Here is an 18,820-nt window from a genome sequence, read left to right on the forward strand (position 1 = left end):
TATGCTACTGACTTGTTCTGATATTGCAGTGCTTCTGGCAAATGTGTTTGAAGTTACGTTACACTCACTCACCCTATATAATCACTGTTTAGAGACCCCTTACCAGGAGTGCTTCCTACAGCAGCAACAGGTGGGGACAAATATCAGTGGTGCACGGACACTGGCTCTATGGAGCCTGTTTCTCAGATATTTCTCATTGTCACCTATTGACTTAGAAGCTGGGAGCTTCAGTGCTCAAGTTGGTGGGGGAGAATTATTAGCCAGACTGTGGCATCACCCCCCTACAAAAAGCAGATAGGCTTACTACTACTTAGGAAAATGGAAACTTTTTTAGCTTATACATTCTAAAAAGCTGTACTTCATAAACTTAATATTCTCACCACCACCACCAAGTACCTAGAAAGTTGAGTAACTTTACTGATCTGAACCGCAAACAGGTTGGGCAACAGGTGAGGTTGAGAAGACCTAACAGCATACAGAGGCTATAAACCTTGTCCCTAAACACACATTCCTAAGATCATCTATCAAAATAGCTTCCAGGGGTTTGGTGACCTTACATGAAAGCTTTGCGATAGTTCAGTCAGCAGAGCATGAGACTCTTAATCTCAGGGTTGTGGATTCGAGCCCCATGGTTGGTTTTATTACTATTATTATTATATGCCACCCATCCACTCTTGTATTGCAGGGGGTTGAACTGGATGATCCTCGTGGTCCCCTTCCAACTCCACAATTCTATGATTCTATGGCAAACTATACTGAAGAGCATGCCAGGTAGAAAATAAATTTATATACTCACCAACAGAAAAAAATGTTATATGCAAAACTTCTCTAAAACAGAACCAATGAACAATTTATGGGAACAGATAAAAATTATGAAATGGACAGCTATGGTGAAGGATACCAAAAAATTACAAAAATGACTTACAGAAATGGATCCCTGTGATTCAATGCAGGCAACTCCCCATTTGTATGGGGGAGTTGTGTCAGCGCATAAGCCCATTCTGCCCCCACCCCATTCTGCCCATTCCACCCCTTTCCTGGGCCGAAAATGATGTGTGTGTCGGTAGCCGCATGTCAGTCGGGTACGTGCAAAATGGTTGTTGCCTGTATATGGGAGAGAAGTTAGGTTTCACAGGAATAGAAGTAGTTTACTATACAAGGTAGTAATATTTCTGTGTTAAGTTTTCATATGAATCTATTATATAATCAGTTGGTAATAAAACATCTAACACGCACACAAGATAGATTGAAATTGCATCTTCATTATTAATACTTTCTCTGGTATTGTGAAGAAATTCATTTCATGAAAAAAATGTAATCATTACAGTATGCTTATTATTTGCCACTGTATTTTCTGGGAATGCACTATTTATTTCTGCTTACTGTACTTTAACTATTTTGGGCAGCTTAGAGAATTAGTGTTTCCTAATGAAAGGATTATAAAGTGAGAGCCATGCCACTGAATTCTATTACAGTACCAAAACAGCATGAGTCTAATTAGATGGCTAATATGACAGGAGGGGAATTGCAGGTCAGAGGCGGCCTATGAAAGAATCCTTTAGCCATAACTCAACTTCCTGTTTTGCTTTTATATTTTGTTGCCTCTCAAGTGCTGTTAAAAAAAAAAAAGAATATGTAAGGACTACCAAAACATTATAGAAAGCAACATGTAGTTTAAGAACAAAAAGGCACATGTCACAATCCAACAGAGTGTTAAATCTGGGTTAAGTCCACTCAGTGCTTTTTTTTTCCTGACGGTGTATTTTTCTGCCCCAAATCAGAGCCTCACATCTCCTTCCCAAAGCCAGAGAAGTTTCTCCCCAGCTTAGGGACAGAGACATGATGCTCTGCAGGGGCGCGGATTTATAAAAAATATTGGGGGGGCCCGGGAAAGCTCATGAATAATAAATAAGCTCATGAATATGCAGATAAAGTGGCGCCGCCTCCTCGTGAGCGAATAGGAGAGAGCGTGCTGCGCCTATTAATCAGCTCCGAAGGAAATTGGGTGGAGCTTTTGCTCGGGAGGGAGGGCAGGAGGCATGCAGCCCGACCCTGTGCATTTTGGGCTGGGGGAGGGGCGGCGGTGGCGCTCTGCTGGAGGGGCGCCCGAGATTATTGGGGGGGCAGAGCCCCCCCAAACGAATTTTTGAGGGGGCTCGGGCCCCCTCAGGCCCCATGGAGTCGGCGCCTATGATGCTCTGGCAGTGTCCGATAGCCCTCCCTTGCATGGTGAGTACCGGCACCAGTTTTTCTAGAAAAAAAAAGGACTGAGTCCACTAATTTAAACAAGTTCAAGCACACCTAACTCTGTTTGGACAGAACTCTCAGGGCAGAATATTATTCATTTGATTTAGAATCTATAGGTAAATTTCCAGGTAAAAGCTGTTAACACTGGAATCCTGTACCCAAAAGTACATTTCAATTATATTTCTAGAAAGACCGAAAATGAAATACGTAAGCAGCAAGTAGGTATGCATACTGAAGAACTGTGGGTGGATTCTTACATTCATGTACGATGTCTAACCCTTTTCTCTCTCTCAGCTTCTACCAACAGCATGCACTTCAGCATGCAGACATAGTGTTGCTGGAAGAACAGGGACAGTATCTTTTAAAACACAGCCTCAAGTTAAATATTTCTGAAAGATTTGTGTCCCCTCTGGCTTAGCTGCTCTGATGTCACAGGGGGTCAGGGTAGCTTAGCCCTAAGCAGCTGAGTCCTGAAGGAAATGATCTAGGAAGATCTTAGAATGAGAATTTAGAAGCCAGTGAACAACTTTTGCTAAATTGAACCATGCACCTCGGGTTAAGAACTTTGCTTCAGGATGAGAACAGAAATTGTGCCCTGGTGGCACAGCGGCAGCAGGAGGCCTCATTAGCTAAAGTGGTGCTTCAGGTTAAGAACAGTTTCAGGTTAAGAACAGACCTCCGGAATGAATTAAGTACTTAACCCGAGGTACCACTGTACTGTTTGTCACTGGCTTTCGGATTACACCTTGCTGCTACATATACATTTAGCAGTTGCAGAGCATTTTGATGGAAAGCTACTTGTGGCAACAAAAATATGACCTTTGCTCCAAAACACTACCAAAAATAGTAATCAAATGCAGGGAGTGCCTGATTCTCAGCATACTTAACATTATTCAAAATGAGGGAGTGCCTGATTCTCAGCATACTTAACATTTTTCAAAATGAGAGAGGTCACAAGGGGGCCAAGAAGCTATCTACAGAAGGTTAAAAAAAGAAGTGTAAAGAACTAAAATAACTCTGCTTGTTTGTGTAAGCATACTATTTGGTGACACTTTAAAATTATATTTTGACAAGCTCAGTACATTGTTATGAGTTTGTGGGTGCCAGAATCCCCTGTGTTATGAGCTTCAGGCTCCCTGCTGTTATAAGTTTCTGGGTGCCGGACACTGAACCCCTGGATTCAGCAAATGTTAAAATATAAGCCAGACCAGTTTCCTGATGAGGTAGTCGTCTGGGAGACAAGCCATTAGGAGAACAAAAGGAAGACAATGAGCGATTAGGAAACCAAAGACAGGGGGCTCTATGCCAGATGAGGGGGCACTCCCTCAACTCAGAGTTAGTTAGAAGTTTGAAGGAGAGTTTTTAGAGCTGGCTGTGATGTGACCTGGGAGGACAAAAAGGTGTCAGGCTGTTAAAGTCAGCAAGCTGGAGAGCATGAGCATGATGTCTTAAGTCTGTTTGGATCCAAGGCTGCGCCTATGGGAGAAGCAAGACCTTCTTGGAGTGTTAGTGCTGTGAACCCCTCCAGGTTCAGGTTGTGTATGTATGTAAATAAATGATATATCATAAAGACAGCACAGTCTCTGCTGTGCCTCATTCCCCAAAGCAAACGGAGCCTGGTTAAACACCTGGAACCCCTGGAATCTCGCATTGCTTGGAGACTGGAGGGGTGTGCAACAATACAATGCATGTTCTCTGTAAATGGAGACGTGATTCCAAATCAAATCTTAAATAGGATGCTTAAACCCTTTGTTTCTCATTTGCTATATGACATATTGAACATTATGGCAAACCCTTTCACAGGCTCATTTAATACCCGGAAACGTAGCTCTATGGTATCAGCGTTTATTGGATGGAGCAATGACAGGAGTCAACAAGGCACAAAACACGTGAAAGAATAAGCCAAAATTCCTAAAAGAGAAAGAAAAAAGCAAGCAGAAAATTAGAAACTGAAGAACACCAATCCTACTGGTTCAACTGTAATGCCTGTTTCTCTTCAATTAGGTGGACTAAAACTATTTGTTATTTCTCAATACCTAGGGCACATTAGCCCTGGCACATATTGGTGTGTTTGAAGTACATTTTAAGGTTGGATTTAAGGCATAACCTATAAAGGATGACTGGCTATGAAGGATCTTGATTTGAAATTCCAATTGTTTCTCCCACCCTTTCACATGTTGGGAACATCCAGAGTTCCTTTGAATGAACATTTGTGTGGAAGAAAATGTGCAACTTTGGCCTATAGTCAATCATGATGCTGCTGCAATTGTCTGCATACTTACTTGGCAATAAGAAGCCTCACTGAACTCAGCAGGACTAAATTCCAAGTAAGCATGCATAGAACTGCACAGTGCTTTTCGGGAAAATAGCTGGGCTGAATCTTGGATGAAGATGAAAGCAGCAATGTGTTATTGAAGGAAAGTTTATATCTAACCTGAAAGTTGTGAACGTATTCTTGAAATGTATCTGTACAGCAGTCCTTTTGCAGAAAACAATAACTACAGAATAATGACTGACTTAAAAAAAAAACCTGACAAAAAATATGGATGTTTGAACATAGAAATATGAGCTGTCTGAAAACATCAAGATCAGTGTCTTTATTACAATACCCTGTGCTGCTGCTGAAATTGCATGTTGCTTCTCCCAAACCCCCAAAATAACCATTGCACATACAATCTAATATTGCTTTCAGAGTTTCAACTCCCAGGGCTGAAAAGCTTTCTAACCTTAAAGCAGCATACACACAAAAAATATCTATATCTATATCTATATCTATATCTATATCTATATCTATATCTATATCTATATCTATATCTATATCTATATCTATATCTATATCTATATCTATCTATCTCTATCTATCTATCTATCTATCTATCTATCTATCTATCTATCTATCATCTATCTATCATCTATCATCATCTATCCATCTGGATGTGGAAACAGAAAGCCTTATATTCATCAAAACTTCATGTAATTCTCATAAAAGGTACATAGCTGGACTTACTTTTTCTATCTTCAAAGCATTGACTTCAGCCAGATCATTCTCAACACATCTATAGTAGGAAATGATATTGGCAGACAGTGGGTGGTGCTCCTGATGAAAACGTTAACAATGACTTTGTCAGTTTGTGATCAAACAGAATTTGTAAGAACTAAATGTAAGGATAATGAAATCGGAGTTCTTACCTGACAAGGCTTGCTCATCCAAAAGAATTTTTAAAAGGTCCCGTGTCTCATGTCATTTCGGACACTTTTGCACTTACACCCACAAACAGTGGCACACTTCTCCAGTGGTAACTTAAGCACGAATGTACTTCACATACCTGCCAAGGGCCCTGGTAAAAATGGGACAACTTGGGGTTTTTTTTGCAGGAGATTGTGGTGGCCATTTTGGGTGATAACCTCACACACTCTAGACCACAAAATGCACTTTTGGGGGGCCCACGATGTTCAAATGCCCTGTGACTTTATCTTCTTTCCACATAATCTGAGCGCTGGATTCTGTTGTCCTGCACTGTTTACCTTCCCTTGTATTTATTTAGAATGGATGACAATATTGCCCTTTGTCTCAGCAAATAACACTAGGTCGCTAGAGGGGGAATAGTTTTCATAAGGTAAAACCACACCATCATGGCTATGCCAGTGTATTCAGCTTAAGTGTCTGCTCCATCTTGGGCCCACTTTAGTCATTAATATATATATTTTTAAAAAAGATCAAAATATGAAGTTTGGAGGAACCAAAGGGGCATCTCTAGCTGGAATCTGTTGCTGAGAAAATTACTTCCCATCAGTTCATGGTAAGGCTACTCCTAGATCAGAATAGAATAGGAGCAAGTTATTTAGCATAATGTTTGTTTCAAATCATTTCTGAAATGAATAATTCCCTTCTGCTACTTTGGTTAAGGAACCAAAAGCACTAATACCTGTCAGCCCACTTAAAAACAAACAAAGGATTTGTCTAAAATCCAGCAATCTGGAACATGAGACAGATTTGTGACAACGTCTACAAACTAATGAGATGGAGACGAAAGCTGCATTTGCCTGCAGGCTGTGTCCACGATGTCTGAAAGAAAACCATATTTGTTTTGATCTGTTCAGCATTCTGTAAGCGCTGAGATGGGCCCCTTTGCATGAATAATCTGCCTCCATGTACTTGGAAATCAAATGAGAACTGATAGTTTCCCTTATTTAAACAGTTCTTTGTTTTCAAGTATTTTCCCCCAGTTAGTTCATGTAGAAGCGTGCCTACAACACACTGAGCTGCCCAGAAAATGCAGCTTCATTTTGTTACAAAGCGCTACACGAAGGAGAGAAGATGGTGGAATGATTGGTGTTACAGGTATATTCCAGGTGCTCCAACAGCTCATGCCAAGTAGCAGCCCCTGCCAATAAAGTGGAAAAAAGCCACCATACACTCTATCATTTGGACTGTGCAGTTTTAGTCTTTACGATGTCAGCAAACAGATTGCTGCAGGTGTCGGCTAAACTCACCATCGGTAATCATCAAAGCAATTTCAACACAAAACATGGTCAGTTTCAAATCGACAGGAGAGAGGTTACGCATTCCTTTTAAGGTCCACAGTGCTGAGGCATACAATATGACATTTGAACGATCATACGTCAGCTTAAAGATATACACGAACCTGTTGCCCCTTTGCTGCGAGCAATGGCAGACTTGGAGCTCTCAAATTTCAGTGGCACCCTGTGCGCTGATAAAATCCAGTGCCCCCCCCCCGCCTCTCATGCTCCATTCTACAGCATCATCATGGCGCCCCAAGCAGCATGGTGACCAACTGGTTGCTCTGCCCTTAAACTGCCTCTGTTGTGAGCCATGATTAAACAATGAGGCATCTAACTAACCAGTTTCCTGTTCCATCCGAAACTAGGATTATTAGTTTTGGAACAATCCGGGATACTAAACTACAAACTGAAGTTGGTTTATTATCTTGGAACATTCCAAAACTGGGAAACTACGGTTTATTAAAAGCTCCCAGATTTAACTATGGCTTGGGTAAAGGGGACAGAAGCCCTTTGACAATCTCAGCTTAATAAACCAAGATATGATTGTTTAAGCTTGTTGGCACAGTTATTTTTTTCCTCCGTTGCCTGTGGAAAGCATTTCAGAGTACCCTGTTAGCTGCTGCAAACCAGAAAGCCAGATAAGGGAAATGCAGCTAATGTATCACATGTGGAAGCAGACTGGGAATTGCTGTCACTTTGCCGTCAGCTGAATGAGTTACAGCAAATCCCTTCATACCCCCCGAGTGTATAACTTCCATTTCATCACTGCCTGTCTGAGTATTTTGTCACAAGCCCTAACAGAAAACACCTTGGATCACTTTCTCTTGTGTGAACAATGAGCTTCCTGGGAAGCCAAGTTTCTTACCTTGCCCTCGTAAACCTTATTCTGAAAGGGACAGTGATAATCTTGACTCCCAACAAACTGCCAGATGTATGCCAAGAAAGGCTGCCTCACATTCAGCATCTTAACACTTCCTTGCTGCCATGAACTGGCCACTCTGCTCTGAGATGCTGAAAATTTATAGGATCCCAGTGACGCGTGTGCATTTTTCATGCACCTCATGATGATTCCAGCAAACCTGGAGCCCCATTAAATTGAGAGTGACAGCAATGTGAAAGAAGAAAAATGGAACTGCTTTGCAGATCCCAGCTGAGGCTTTGAAAATCCTACAGTGCATTCAGGCAAAGGCTCCAGACCCAGGGTGCCAGAGTACCCTGGAAGGCTACAGAATGCAGACCACCAAAGAGATGATTTGCAGAATAAAAGAATGCTAACTTGTGCAAACCACGCTGAGGTATTTCATTTCCGATGTTATATTTTGGGACAATTAACATGCCTATGAATGCAATTGCAGAGAACATCAAGATCATGAAAATAACACACTGAAAAGAGGCAGGTCCCACATCACCTGGCAGCCTGGCTGGGCAGCTGCTGGTTGCCCACTGTCCCAACCTCCCTTCCCCAGCTGTGATGCTGCTTCTGTTTCTATGTTACATCTGAATCACGTCTCGGTTATGAAAGTGATGGATCAATGCCTGGATGTAGTGGCGAATGGGATGAGAGCTAATAAGCTCCAGTTAAATAATGGGCCAATAATGGGATGCAGGTGGCACTGTGGGTTAAACCACAGAGCCTAGGACTTGACGATCAGAAGGTCGGCGGTTCGAATCAACCGCGATGGGGTGAGCTCCCGTTGCTCAGTCTCTGCTGCTGCCAACCTAGAAGTTCGAAAGCACGTCAAAGTGCAAGTAGGTAAATAGGTACCGCTCCGGCGGGAAGGTAAATGGCGTTTCCGTGCGCTGCTCTGGTTCTCCAGAAGTGGCTTAGTCCTGCTGGCCACATGACTCGGAAGCTGTACGCCGGCTCCCTCGGCCAATAAAGTGAGATGAGCACTGCAACCCCAGAGTCAGCCATGACAGGACCTAATGGTCAGGGGTCCCTTTACCCTTTACCTTTAAATGCCAATAAGATGGAGGCTCCAAGTCTCGCAGGCAACTTATAATGCTGCACTATGCCTGAAGGAGCAGGTGTGCAGAATGCCCAGGTGGTGGGAATGGCACCTTTTACCACCTTCGATTGGTGTTGCAGGTATGACTGCTCTTGGGTCACACTAACCATGCCACACTGTCTTGGTAACATCAGGACTGGGCTACTGTGATGCGTTCTAAGAGGTGCAACCTTTAAGATTGGTACGGAAGCTGCAGCTAATGCAGAATACAGTGCTTAGGCTGCTGACTAAGGAAGCTTAATGAAAAAAATTAAAAACCGTTTTTTAAAGAACCGCATTGGCTGCCAATACGCTACTGCCATTCCAAGTTTAAGGCTTTTGTACATGCCTAAAGCCCTAAACTGTTTCCGACTGGGTTATCTGAATGGTTTGCCCTGTATAGATCTGTCTGGAGGGGGCCAGGCCCATTCATGCTGCACTAAACTACAGTGCAGTGTGACATCAACATGTGGCTGCTTTCTCTCAGCCTCAGCTTTCCCACTCACTTCACCTGCAGTACAGTATAGGGATGATAATTCTTGCTCACCTTACCAGAGTGTTGTAATATTAACTGAGATAATGTACATGAGTAGCACTGAACACTTGACATGCAGTATATACATGCTAAACATTATTATAAGCACAGTTCATTAAAGATGTCTGGAAGGGAAATGCAAGCCTTTCTGCAACAGTAAATGCACATTTTACATATAATGCCATTATCTGCTTACTGTCAACACACGGTATGAACACAGGATCTCCTGTACTGGAAAGGTACTAAATCGCTTACCTTGATCAAGGAGGATTGTTGAGTCTGTGCTGGGGACCTGGTCTTTCATCTTCTCATCTTCACTCTCCTCATCGCTAACCTCCTGAAAGATACCAGCAGTAAATGTTGCGGGTGTGAATAACTGTTCAGTCGGCATCTCAGAAAAGGCTGGGCTTAAATCATTGCTGGCTGATTGATCTGCTGGAGGAGGTGAATCAGGATCTCCTGGTCTGAGAGGAACCCCAGTACTATCCAAGGCATTGAAAGGCACTGTGGGCATTGGGTAATCTAGAATGAGGTTTGTATCCTCAATGTCATTAACTGTTGCTGGACTTGCATAAACCAGTGGTACTTCAGAGGTCTAGCAAAGAGAAGAAAGAAAGGATGAAGAAAACCTGAAGAGAGGAACAATTGCTATGATACTTAATTGTGGTCCATGGAAGGCCATTCCACACGTTAAGGTTGCTAAGTGCTTGTCTATTATGATTTAAGTGTACATTATAGAACCTTGATTTGCTCTGGTTTCTATAAACTGCGCTGCAAACCAGGGGTTGCCTCTGTGTAATGCAGGGTTTCCCAGACTTGGGCCTCCAGCTGTTGTTGGACTACAACTCCCATCATCCCTAGCTAGCAGGACCAATAGTCAGGGATGATGGGAACTGTAGTCCAAAAACACCTGGAGACCCAAGTTTGGGAAACTCTGGTGTAATGTATACAGGTACACTCCAGAAAATATTTTACAACTGTGTACGTATGTGCGCGCAAACATGTATGTATTTTTATTTATAGAGTTTATTATTACACTACTTGTCACATATGATCCTGGAGTGGCTCATAACAATATAAATATATAAACGTAACATTAACACGTTCACCTGTCCTCTCACAAATATTCAAAATACTCTGAAGGAAGAGAAGTGCCTTCATCTGGCACTAGAAAACTGACAGAGTAGGTGCCAGCTAGACTTCAGGGGAGAGAATATTCCATAGCCCAGGGTGCTATTGCTGAGAAGACCCTTGGTGGGTCTGTCTATAGGAGAGGGTCATAGATATCCTGGCCTCAGTTAACACTAAAACAATGAACAGGGTGGTGATACAATGACTACTGCAATAGACACAAGATAGTATCACCAAGGCAACTATCTGTAAACGAACAATAAACATTCATTGTTTGTTCTCAGTTGACATTGGCAGTACCAGAAGAGCCTCCACAGCCAACATCAAAGGCAGGACAATATGGGGAAGACACTATCTTTCAGGTAACTGGGTCTTAAGGCATTTAAGGCTGAACTGTTACTTTATAATAGGTCCATCTTCAAGGACAATGCTACACAGAGTAAACTGCAGTGCTCCAAACAGGAGGTTTACTAGAGCATGGATCACTATGGCCAAGCCATTCCCTATTCAAGAATGGTCATAACTGGTGAAACAGCCCCAATTGGAGAAAGGCACTCCATACCACATACCACTTGGGCCTTCAGTGACAAGGTCAAATCAAGGAGTACCCCCAGACTACAGATCTGATCCTTCAAGAGGAGTCAACCCCATCTGTAACAGGCCACCTTCTTCTTTCCTGGATCCAACATATCATTGAAACCACAGATATTGTGGCTAATTTGCGGCCCTCCAGATATTGTTGGACCATGCCTTCCATCATCATTGACCATGCTGGTGGGGCCTGATGGGAGTAGGAGCCCAACAACATATGGAGGGTCACAGGTAGGTCACTCCTGCTATATGACATTTTCACATGATCAATAAAGAAACAATATAAAATAAACACATTTTGTTTTTTGGTGCCACAAGTCATGCATGCTCCAGATTTTGTTTTTAGTATCTGTTGCCTCCTCCCACCATGGGAGACATAGATTTGCTCTGAGATAAATGGTAGAAGGGGCAGTAACCTCTTGGCTCTCCCTCCTTTGCTAGTTTTTAAAACTAGGGCAGATGAGCTCTGTTTTGGTTTAGCAAACAAAGTTTAATAGCCACCAATGGAATAAAATATACAAGTTCACAAAATAGGAGTTTATGCGGGGGATCGGGAGGGCAAGAGGCTGAGTGTTGGAAACTTTGCCTTAAAAACAACAGTGTTGAAAAGTTCACTCCAGCACTAGGGTTTCATAGGATGTGAACACATGGCAGGGGGAGGGGGACGAAAATTGCGTGAAGCAGAAGGAGTTGTATTTGACAGAGAAGATATAATAGCAGCCTGGGTCTGTTGGATGCTACTCATATTCACAGTCAAAGTTTTATTTTGAAATGAGTTTATTGGGTTCCTGGTATATATCTTACCTTAAGGAACAAAGGCAGGAAAATTTACTCACCAACCCAGGTCCAGCGACACCATCGGTTACCATGGATTGGATATCATTATCTACGGCACTTGATGGCCTAATGGTTTCTGCAAAATGAGACAAATGCAAAGGGATTTTTTTCAGTAAATCTGCATAAATGACAAGAAGCATGCTTACTGATCAAAGTGTGCAAAATGTTATATAAGGTGCTATGCTGTAAACTTGAGTAATGTCACATGACAAATACAATTACAGAGCTGGAGGGGGGGAGAGAGTTGGTCATTCAATATGAATTTAAATTTTAAAGATGCTGCTTACTCCAGAGAATTGAGCTTTCTCTCTAAATTAACTAATGGGAAGGAGCAGTATGAACTCAGATTGTTCAGGATGTCCACACTGCAAGGCCATTGTTCCCATTACACAGCAACAGGTCTGGGTTTACTACTGAGTGTCTATTTGGCTCAAAGCGCCAGTTAATTCTAGCTCGCTGACAAATGTGGTACGCTTGTGCAATATATGTGCTGTTCAAATCCATTTGCTGCATTCCTACATATATTTATTCATTTTACTGGATCTCTGCAACCTCAGAGGGAATCAATGATGCACAGCGCAAGGTCATTTTCAACTGGATCCCTAGTTCACAAAGAGGAAAATCTGATTGACTGACCGTCAGCAAACTGAAGTGTCCCAAGATCCATGGACAGTGACTTATCTTCCTGTAGTGCCATGGCAACCATCTGCTGAAGGTCTGTCACTCTCGGTTTAGTTGCTGGTATCTCGCCCTCCGTACTAATAGAACCTTTTTCATTTTCAATCTTGTTGGAGCTGATAGTTGAGATGTCATCTGCAGGACCTTTAACTTCGGACTCCTCTCTCTCAAAGTTGATGACATACCGAGCTACCGTGCTGCTTGACCTTTGGGTGTGGGAGGAAACTAAGTAAATGATAAATGCTTTTACCTGTGCCAAGTTCATATTTCACTGAAATTGGTTTAGTAATAGAGGAGGACATGGAAGACCTGCTTGTCATTAGGTGATTGATTTCACTGGCTAGCTTGCTAATCTAAGTTAGTAGCAATGAGTCACAACTTCCCTCGGTCACCCAGCCCTCTTCACTAGTTAAAACCCAGTGACACTGCTTTTATGGTGACTGAGATGGGTTAGGAGATATTGCCACTGATGCGAGTTAACAGGAGCTCTTGAGATATGACTCACTCCAGTCATGTAAAGGTCAACTTGGCTAAATTATTGAAATGCCTTCTCCAGGCAACCAACACATTAAAATATCAGCAAGGGAAAATAACATTTAATCCACAATCCAACACAATCAATGATGCAAAATATAAAAACTAGATTTCCCATCCTTCCTAGTTTGGATTGAGGCATGCAGGTAGGTGTTTGTGAAGGGGAAGATGCTTAAAATCCCATTTAGCATAATAAATGAACTTTGCTTCTCACTTGCATGGAAAACCAGATGCCTTTCTAACCAGTATCTCCTAAACAGAATGACTACATTTCCTCAGCATTCAAATAGCAATATTCTTCTCCAAGCACTTCCCTTGCTTTTCTAATTGTACTGCAGGGTGGTACACATGGCATGGGCAGCTACTGAACAGCACTTATTATATAACTAGTGCTGGATAAAAATAATCCCACTCAACCCATGGGGGTAAGGTGCCTTTTCTAAGCAGTTTAAAATGTTTAAAAGAGATAGTTGGAGCCTGGACACTCCCTGTTTGAACCTATAAGGAAGGGTTGTAGATGATTGCTAGACTAGAGCATATTATTTGCATACGGAAGGTTCCAGATTCTGTTTGCAGCATCTGCAGGTACGGTGGGGAAACCCTGGAGAGCTACTGCCATAATGCTGAAGTAGATAGCCAATGGCCTGACTTCTCAGTAAAAGGCACTTCCCTACGTTCCTGCATTCCTAATCTGTCGAGTGCAGAAGTGTTCATGTAAGTTATAACTCACTATATGATATAGGTTTGTGTGCGCGTGCATGTAGCATCAAAAACATAGCTCTTCCAGTGCTAGGTCACCTCAACGCCTATAATTTGGTGTTATCAGATCCCAGCAAAAAGGCACATTCCAGACAACAAGGCAGCCTCCCACATTCAGTACCTGTGGCAACCATATCATGCCGTGTACTAAAGGTAACGTTGACTATAGCACTAATTGGGTAGGAGTAGTTGCTGAACAGTCAAACAAAAGCAGTTGTATTTCTACCCTTCTTGCTGGAACAGTACATGAATGCTTAGGAGGAACAGGGCACATAAATAAAAGTGCCATAAAAGACCTGTTCTCTGTTAGGAGTCACATCAAATAAAAAAGGAGTGACTATGTGCTCAGAGGCCTGGTTCACATGCCGCACTAAACCATAGTTAAAATAAACCACAGTTTAATGTGAACAAGCAGTGCTTCGCTCTTCCCTTGCTCCTGCTAGGAAACAAACCATGGTATGGCTTGCCTTGTTGTCCAAACCTGGACTTGTGGTTTGTTTCTCTCTGAACAAACCACAAGCGGAAGCCAAGGTTTGTTCTTAGTTTGCCACTCATGGTTTGTTTGAGGGAAATAAATCATGAGACCAAGCTCAGGTGGCATGACAAGTCAGATCATGGTTTGTTCCTTGGCAGTGCAGCAGAAGTGGGGGAGGAGTAAAGTGTCATTCATATTAAACCACAGCAAATTTGACTATAATTTAATACGTCATATGAAGCAGATTAATGTGCCTTTTCTTCACCTCTGAGTAATCACAAGCAGACCTGAAAGAGCTGGTTTGTTCTAGGATAAAGGATTCCAGGATAAGGGAACATGACTCCTTAAGGAAAGAAGAAGAAGAAGGGTTTGGATTTTATATTCCACTTTATCACTACCTGAAGGAGTCTCAAAAGCGGCTAACAATCTCCTTTCCCTTCCTCCCCCACAACAAAAACTCTGTGAGGTGAGTGGGCCTGAGAGAAGTGTGACTAGCCCAAGGTCACCCAGCGGCTGCATGTGGAGGAGCGGAGACGCAAACTCGGTTCCCCAGATTACGAGTCCACCGCTCTTAACCACTACACCACACTGCAAGTGTCATCATGTCAGTGCTTCAATAATGTTACATCAACCTCACAGACAATTAACAGTACACATGTTTAGGATCAGGATATCAATCTTCACTTTTCTGAATGGAAAAGGAACAACAAATAGTTATGGACTAAACTTGCTTAAAACTGCTCTGCAATGGCAAACATCTGAAGGGAGGGGGAGACACTGAATTGTGCTTTCCATATTCTACTCTGTGGCAAATCTCCTCAACGGGAGGGTGGGGTAGGGAATAGGTTTCAAAAATATTTTAGACTTGTATCATACATTGAAAATCAATAGTTACTTGGTAGGCACCTAAGGGGTTCCGAAAAACCTACACCTCAGACAACTTCCTATTGTGAGTCAGATGATAACTGACCTTCCATCAGCACTTCCAAGATACATAAAGAGAGCCTGACAATAAGTTTGCTTCTTATCATTTTCTAAAGCCATGTATAAATGCATTTAATTTACTGTGCTAGCACTATCGCTTCCTACTCCTACACGCAAGGTGGCGGTTACAGTAGCTCTGTGATAGGATGATGACCCTATCGAGAGGGGGGTGGGGAAAAGGAATCTGGTCTTCTCAGCAGAACAGAAAAGCAAAAACATTTCCCTTGTCTATTTTATGTTGTAGATGGAGGAACTTTCTGCTGTTCGCGTCAGTCTTTGTCTGCCTATGCTGCATAATGGCTTAGGCTAAAGTGGCCTAAAGTCAGCCAAGCCTACATGTTTCTTCCAGATTCTGTATCTTAAAACTAGGTAATTTCACGTTGACATTACTATGCATGTCATATCATGTGCTGTTGTTTTTTTATATAAAAAAGTGCGGGGAAATTACCCATCTTTTTCCTTCTTCTGTCTTCAGTTCCAGCACACGAAGGCAGGACAGATGGAAATATTTCAAAGGAAAAGAAAGAAGAACATTAAAGCATACAAACATATTAACTTGCGGTTAGTAATATACTCTGCATCTTTCCTCTTTGTTATTTGCCAGGGCAAGTGATTTCCATCATTAAAATTCCTTTCTTCACAAAACGTGAGTGCTCCTTTTCTCTTTCCCTTCCTGGAGTAAAAGAAAGCTCTTCAGCTTTCCCCTCTCTTTCCATCCATTTCCCCTCTCCTCCCCAGGTCACTAATTGCAATTCATCGGGTGCTAATCTGTACCTTTCCCGTGTCAACGAAGAAGCTGGGATTGACTTTGTTTGGCTCTTGTCCAAATCCGGGCCTCAGTAACCTGACCTAATTATCATTCTGACTATGCACACTTCTTGAGGCCATGTCCTGCCATGACACTTTGTAATACTGTCCTCTCTTTGTTTGTCTGACATATCTTCTATGCCAAATATGGAGCTCCTTAGCTGCCCCCGCACACCCATGTGGCTCTCCCAGAACAGCTTTCTTTCTCCTAGCTTGAGATGTACAAGAAGGGAAGGCACCAAAACAAAGACTACTTTTTCTCTCAGAGGTAATCATGAAAGTCAAGACTCCATTTCTAGCACCGCTAAATGTTCAGAGGTAAATAGAAAGAATCTTTGTGTAGGTCCAGGTTCTAAACTAACTATTTCCCAACATTTATATATTAAATTTGCCAGGTAAGTGAATGATATATATGGAGGCTTCTTTTCCATATGCAGCAGGATATCTTTAATCCTTGTGTAACTGATCTTTATTTCTGGTGGTGATGTGCTGTGAAGTTTTGTCAAAAATATTTGTCTCTCCTGGAAACCCAACCAGATGGGCAGGGTATAACATTATTATTATTATTATTATTATTATTATTATTATTATTATTATTCCCATCAGCCCTAGCAAGCATGACTAATAGCCAGGGGTGTAGGGAGTTGTTGTTCAACAACATCTGAAGCCAGAGGTTCCCCACATCTGGTCAAAATGTAGGTGTGGGATAACACGCTAGTATCATATTGATAAAAACATCAGCACCTGGGGGGGGGGGAATGATAGAAAGCTTTCTTCAAGGCATGGAAAGGGTCTAGATCAGCGGTTCTCAACCTGTGGGTCCCCAGATGTTATTGGACTACAACTCCCATCATCCCTAGCTAGCAAGGCCAGAGCTCAGGGATGATGGGAGTTGTAGTCCAACAACATCTGGGGACCCACAGGTTGAGAACCACTGGCCAAGATGGATGTTATGGTAGAATGGGGTGGGGAACCTGTAGTCCCCCAAAAGTTGTTGGACTTCACGAGCCCCAGCCAGCCTGGCTCATCCTCAGGACTGATGGGAGTTGTAAACTAACATCACCTACAGCATCACAGGTAGACAGTACTGTAGTGGCGAAGAGCACAAGCTGGGATTTCCCCAGCTGAAATCTCACCATAGTCATGAATTAACTAGGATGTATAAAAAAACAAAACCTGAAAACCTAAATGCATAAAGATGGAGACAATAATAGAGGCCAACCACCTGCATTACTCATGCTTGAATAGGATGTTGACCTAGTTCTGCTGAGGCTTCCTCACATGTCAGCCTCCACCCAAGTACAATCACTGTCCGCACCACCACATGAGCTCTTGCTGTCCCTTGGGATCCCTGAAAATTTCAGTGCGCTGCAAACAAACCTGTAGTTGTGGGACCACTTATGTGGGTTGTAAAGAACGTGAGTAATAACCTAATGTCCCCAGGGACTTTCTTTTCTGCTGTATGTAATAAAACACTGCATGTTCCCTTTGATCTTATAGTATGGTAGCACCTACAATTTGGAGCTTCCTGCCTATCGCTTTCAGAAAGGTGGAGCAACAGATAGAGAGGAGAAGAGAAGGGAGGTGACAGAGAAAGAGGTATTGGCAGGGTCTACAGTCTCATACTGTCTTGAAGTGCCAATTTAGAAATACTTTTGTCTAAACTAACCTCTCTACCGGCTTTCAAAACTGATTGAAATCACTAAAAATTATACCACTTAAAAAATAAATCACTAAACTGTTTATAAAATTAAATAAATAAACTGTTTATAAAAATAAATCGCTAAATTGTTCCATCAGTGCAAGCATTTCTGCTCCCCATCAGAACCATCTCCCCTTCTCTCCATCAACCCCGCCCCCCGGTCTGCTGTCCCAGGGCTTCTCCAGAGGGAGAGGCATGGAGGGGGGCACTGGGGGAGAGTCCCATTGTGCTAGCAGGAGTCCTTGCACTGGCTTCTGCTAGCAGAATGGATGAATTGAATCTGGTCCCCAGAGAATAATAAAAGGACACACAGCAACATTCAGAAAAATCCCCCAAAGCCAAATAAACACAGAACAAAGCTACAGATCACAGAGAAAACTGATTAGAAGATTCTGAAATGCTAACGTACAACAAAATGTTTCCTAGAATAAAATGCCTTATTTGCTTCCTTAGTGAGAAGGGAACACTTACCCCTAACTAGAAAGTGAATAACGTTATCACTTACCTAAATCCTAATACACGGATTTCTTTGAATCCTGCAAGTTTCTCAAATATCTTTTGCATCTATTAAACAGAGAGGGAAAAAAGTTAATTATATGTTCATTCTTCTGTCAGGGGAACTAACAGATGTTAGCTAAATAAGCATTTACTCCCAGCAGAGCCTATTCTAGCATTTGTAAAACAGAACTTTGGAATTTAGAAAGACCATTGGGGAATTTGCTTTCGTTGCATGGTTAGTGGAGACCTTAATTAAGCATTTTAACTTGGACATGCTGAGATACTGTTTAGATTAATGGACAAAGCCCTGCAACGTTGCAGCTTTTCTCACCTAGTGAGCCTGTATGCATTATTTGTATTGGTGATTGCAATAAGGTTACAGAGGGCATTGTTTAAGCCCAGGGCCTTGGTTTCCAGGGCCAGGATTTGCTCCAGTTTACATGAAGCAATATGAGAGTTTGACTTCCTCTCAGCATGTGCAGAACACCAAACTCCACTATCAGCCTCTTTAGTCACTTTATGGTTTTTGA

The 18,820-nt window shown here is 42.3% G+C and overlaps 1 protein-coding gene and 1 long non-coding RNA gene across 3 annotated transcripts in view; one reads left to right on the forward strand and one right to left on the reverse strand.

Moving 5' to 3' along the window:
- The window catches only part of IMPG1 (interphotoreceptor matrix proteoglycan 1), an 83,347-nt gene that overhangs the window by 16,036 nt on the left and 48,491 nt on the right, over window positions 1-18,820 (reverse strand). For both annotated transcript variants that reach the window (XM_083497428.1, XM_083497429.1), the window contains 5 exons: window positions 18,298-18,356; window positions 15,732-15,752; window positions 12,490-12,737; window positions 11,853-11,929; window positions 9,550-9,889 (listed from right to left, as the gene is read on the reverse strand). In XM_083497428.1, the coding sequence (XP_083353554.1) occupies window positions 9,550-9,889; window positions 11,853-11,929; window positions 12,490-12,737; window positions 15,732-15,752; window positions 18,298-18,356 (745 nt within the window). The remainder of the gene's footprint in view (window positions 1-9,549; window positions 9,890-11,852; window positions 11,930-12,489; window positions 12,738-15,731; window positions 15,753-18,297; window positions 18,357-18,820) is intronic.
- Window positions 13,682-15,928, forward strand: LOC310704239. Its single transcript, XR_014524669.1, has 3 exons — window positions 13,682-13,779; window positions 15,528-15,652; window positions 15,759-15,928. It is a non-coding gene; the product is annotated as an uncharacterized lncRNA (long non-coding RNA).

The sequence above is a fragment of the Podarcis liolepis genome (assembly GCF_965112155.1).
Source record: "Podarcis liolepis genome assembly, chromosome: 3".
In the NCBI taxonomy this organism is placed as follows: Eukaryota; Metazoa; Chordata; class Lepidosauria; order Squamata; family Lacertidae; genus Podarcis; species Podarcis liolepis.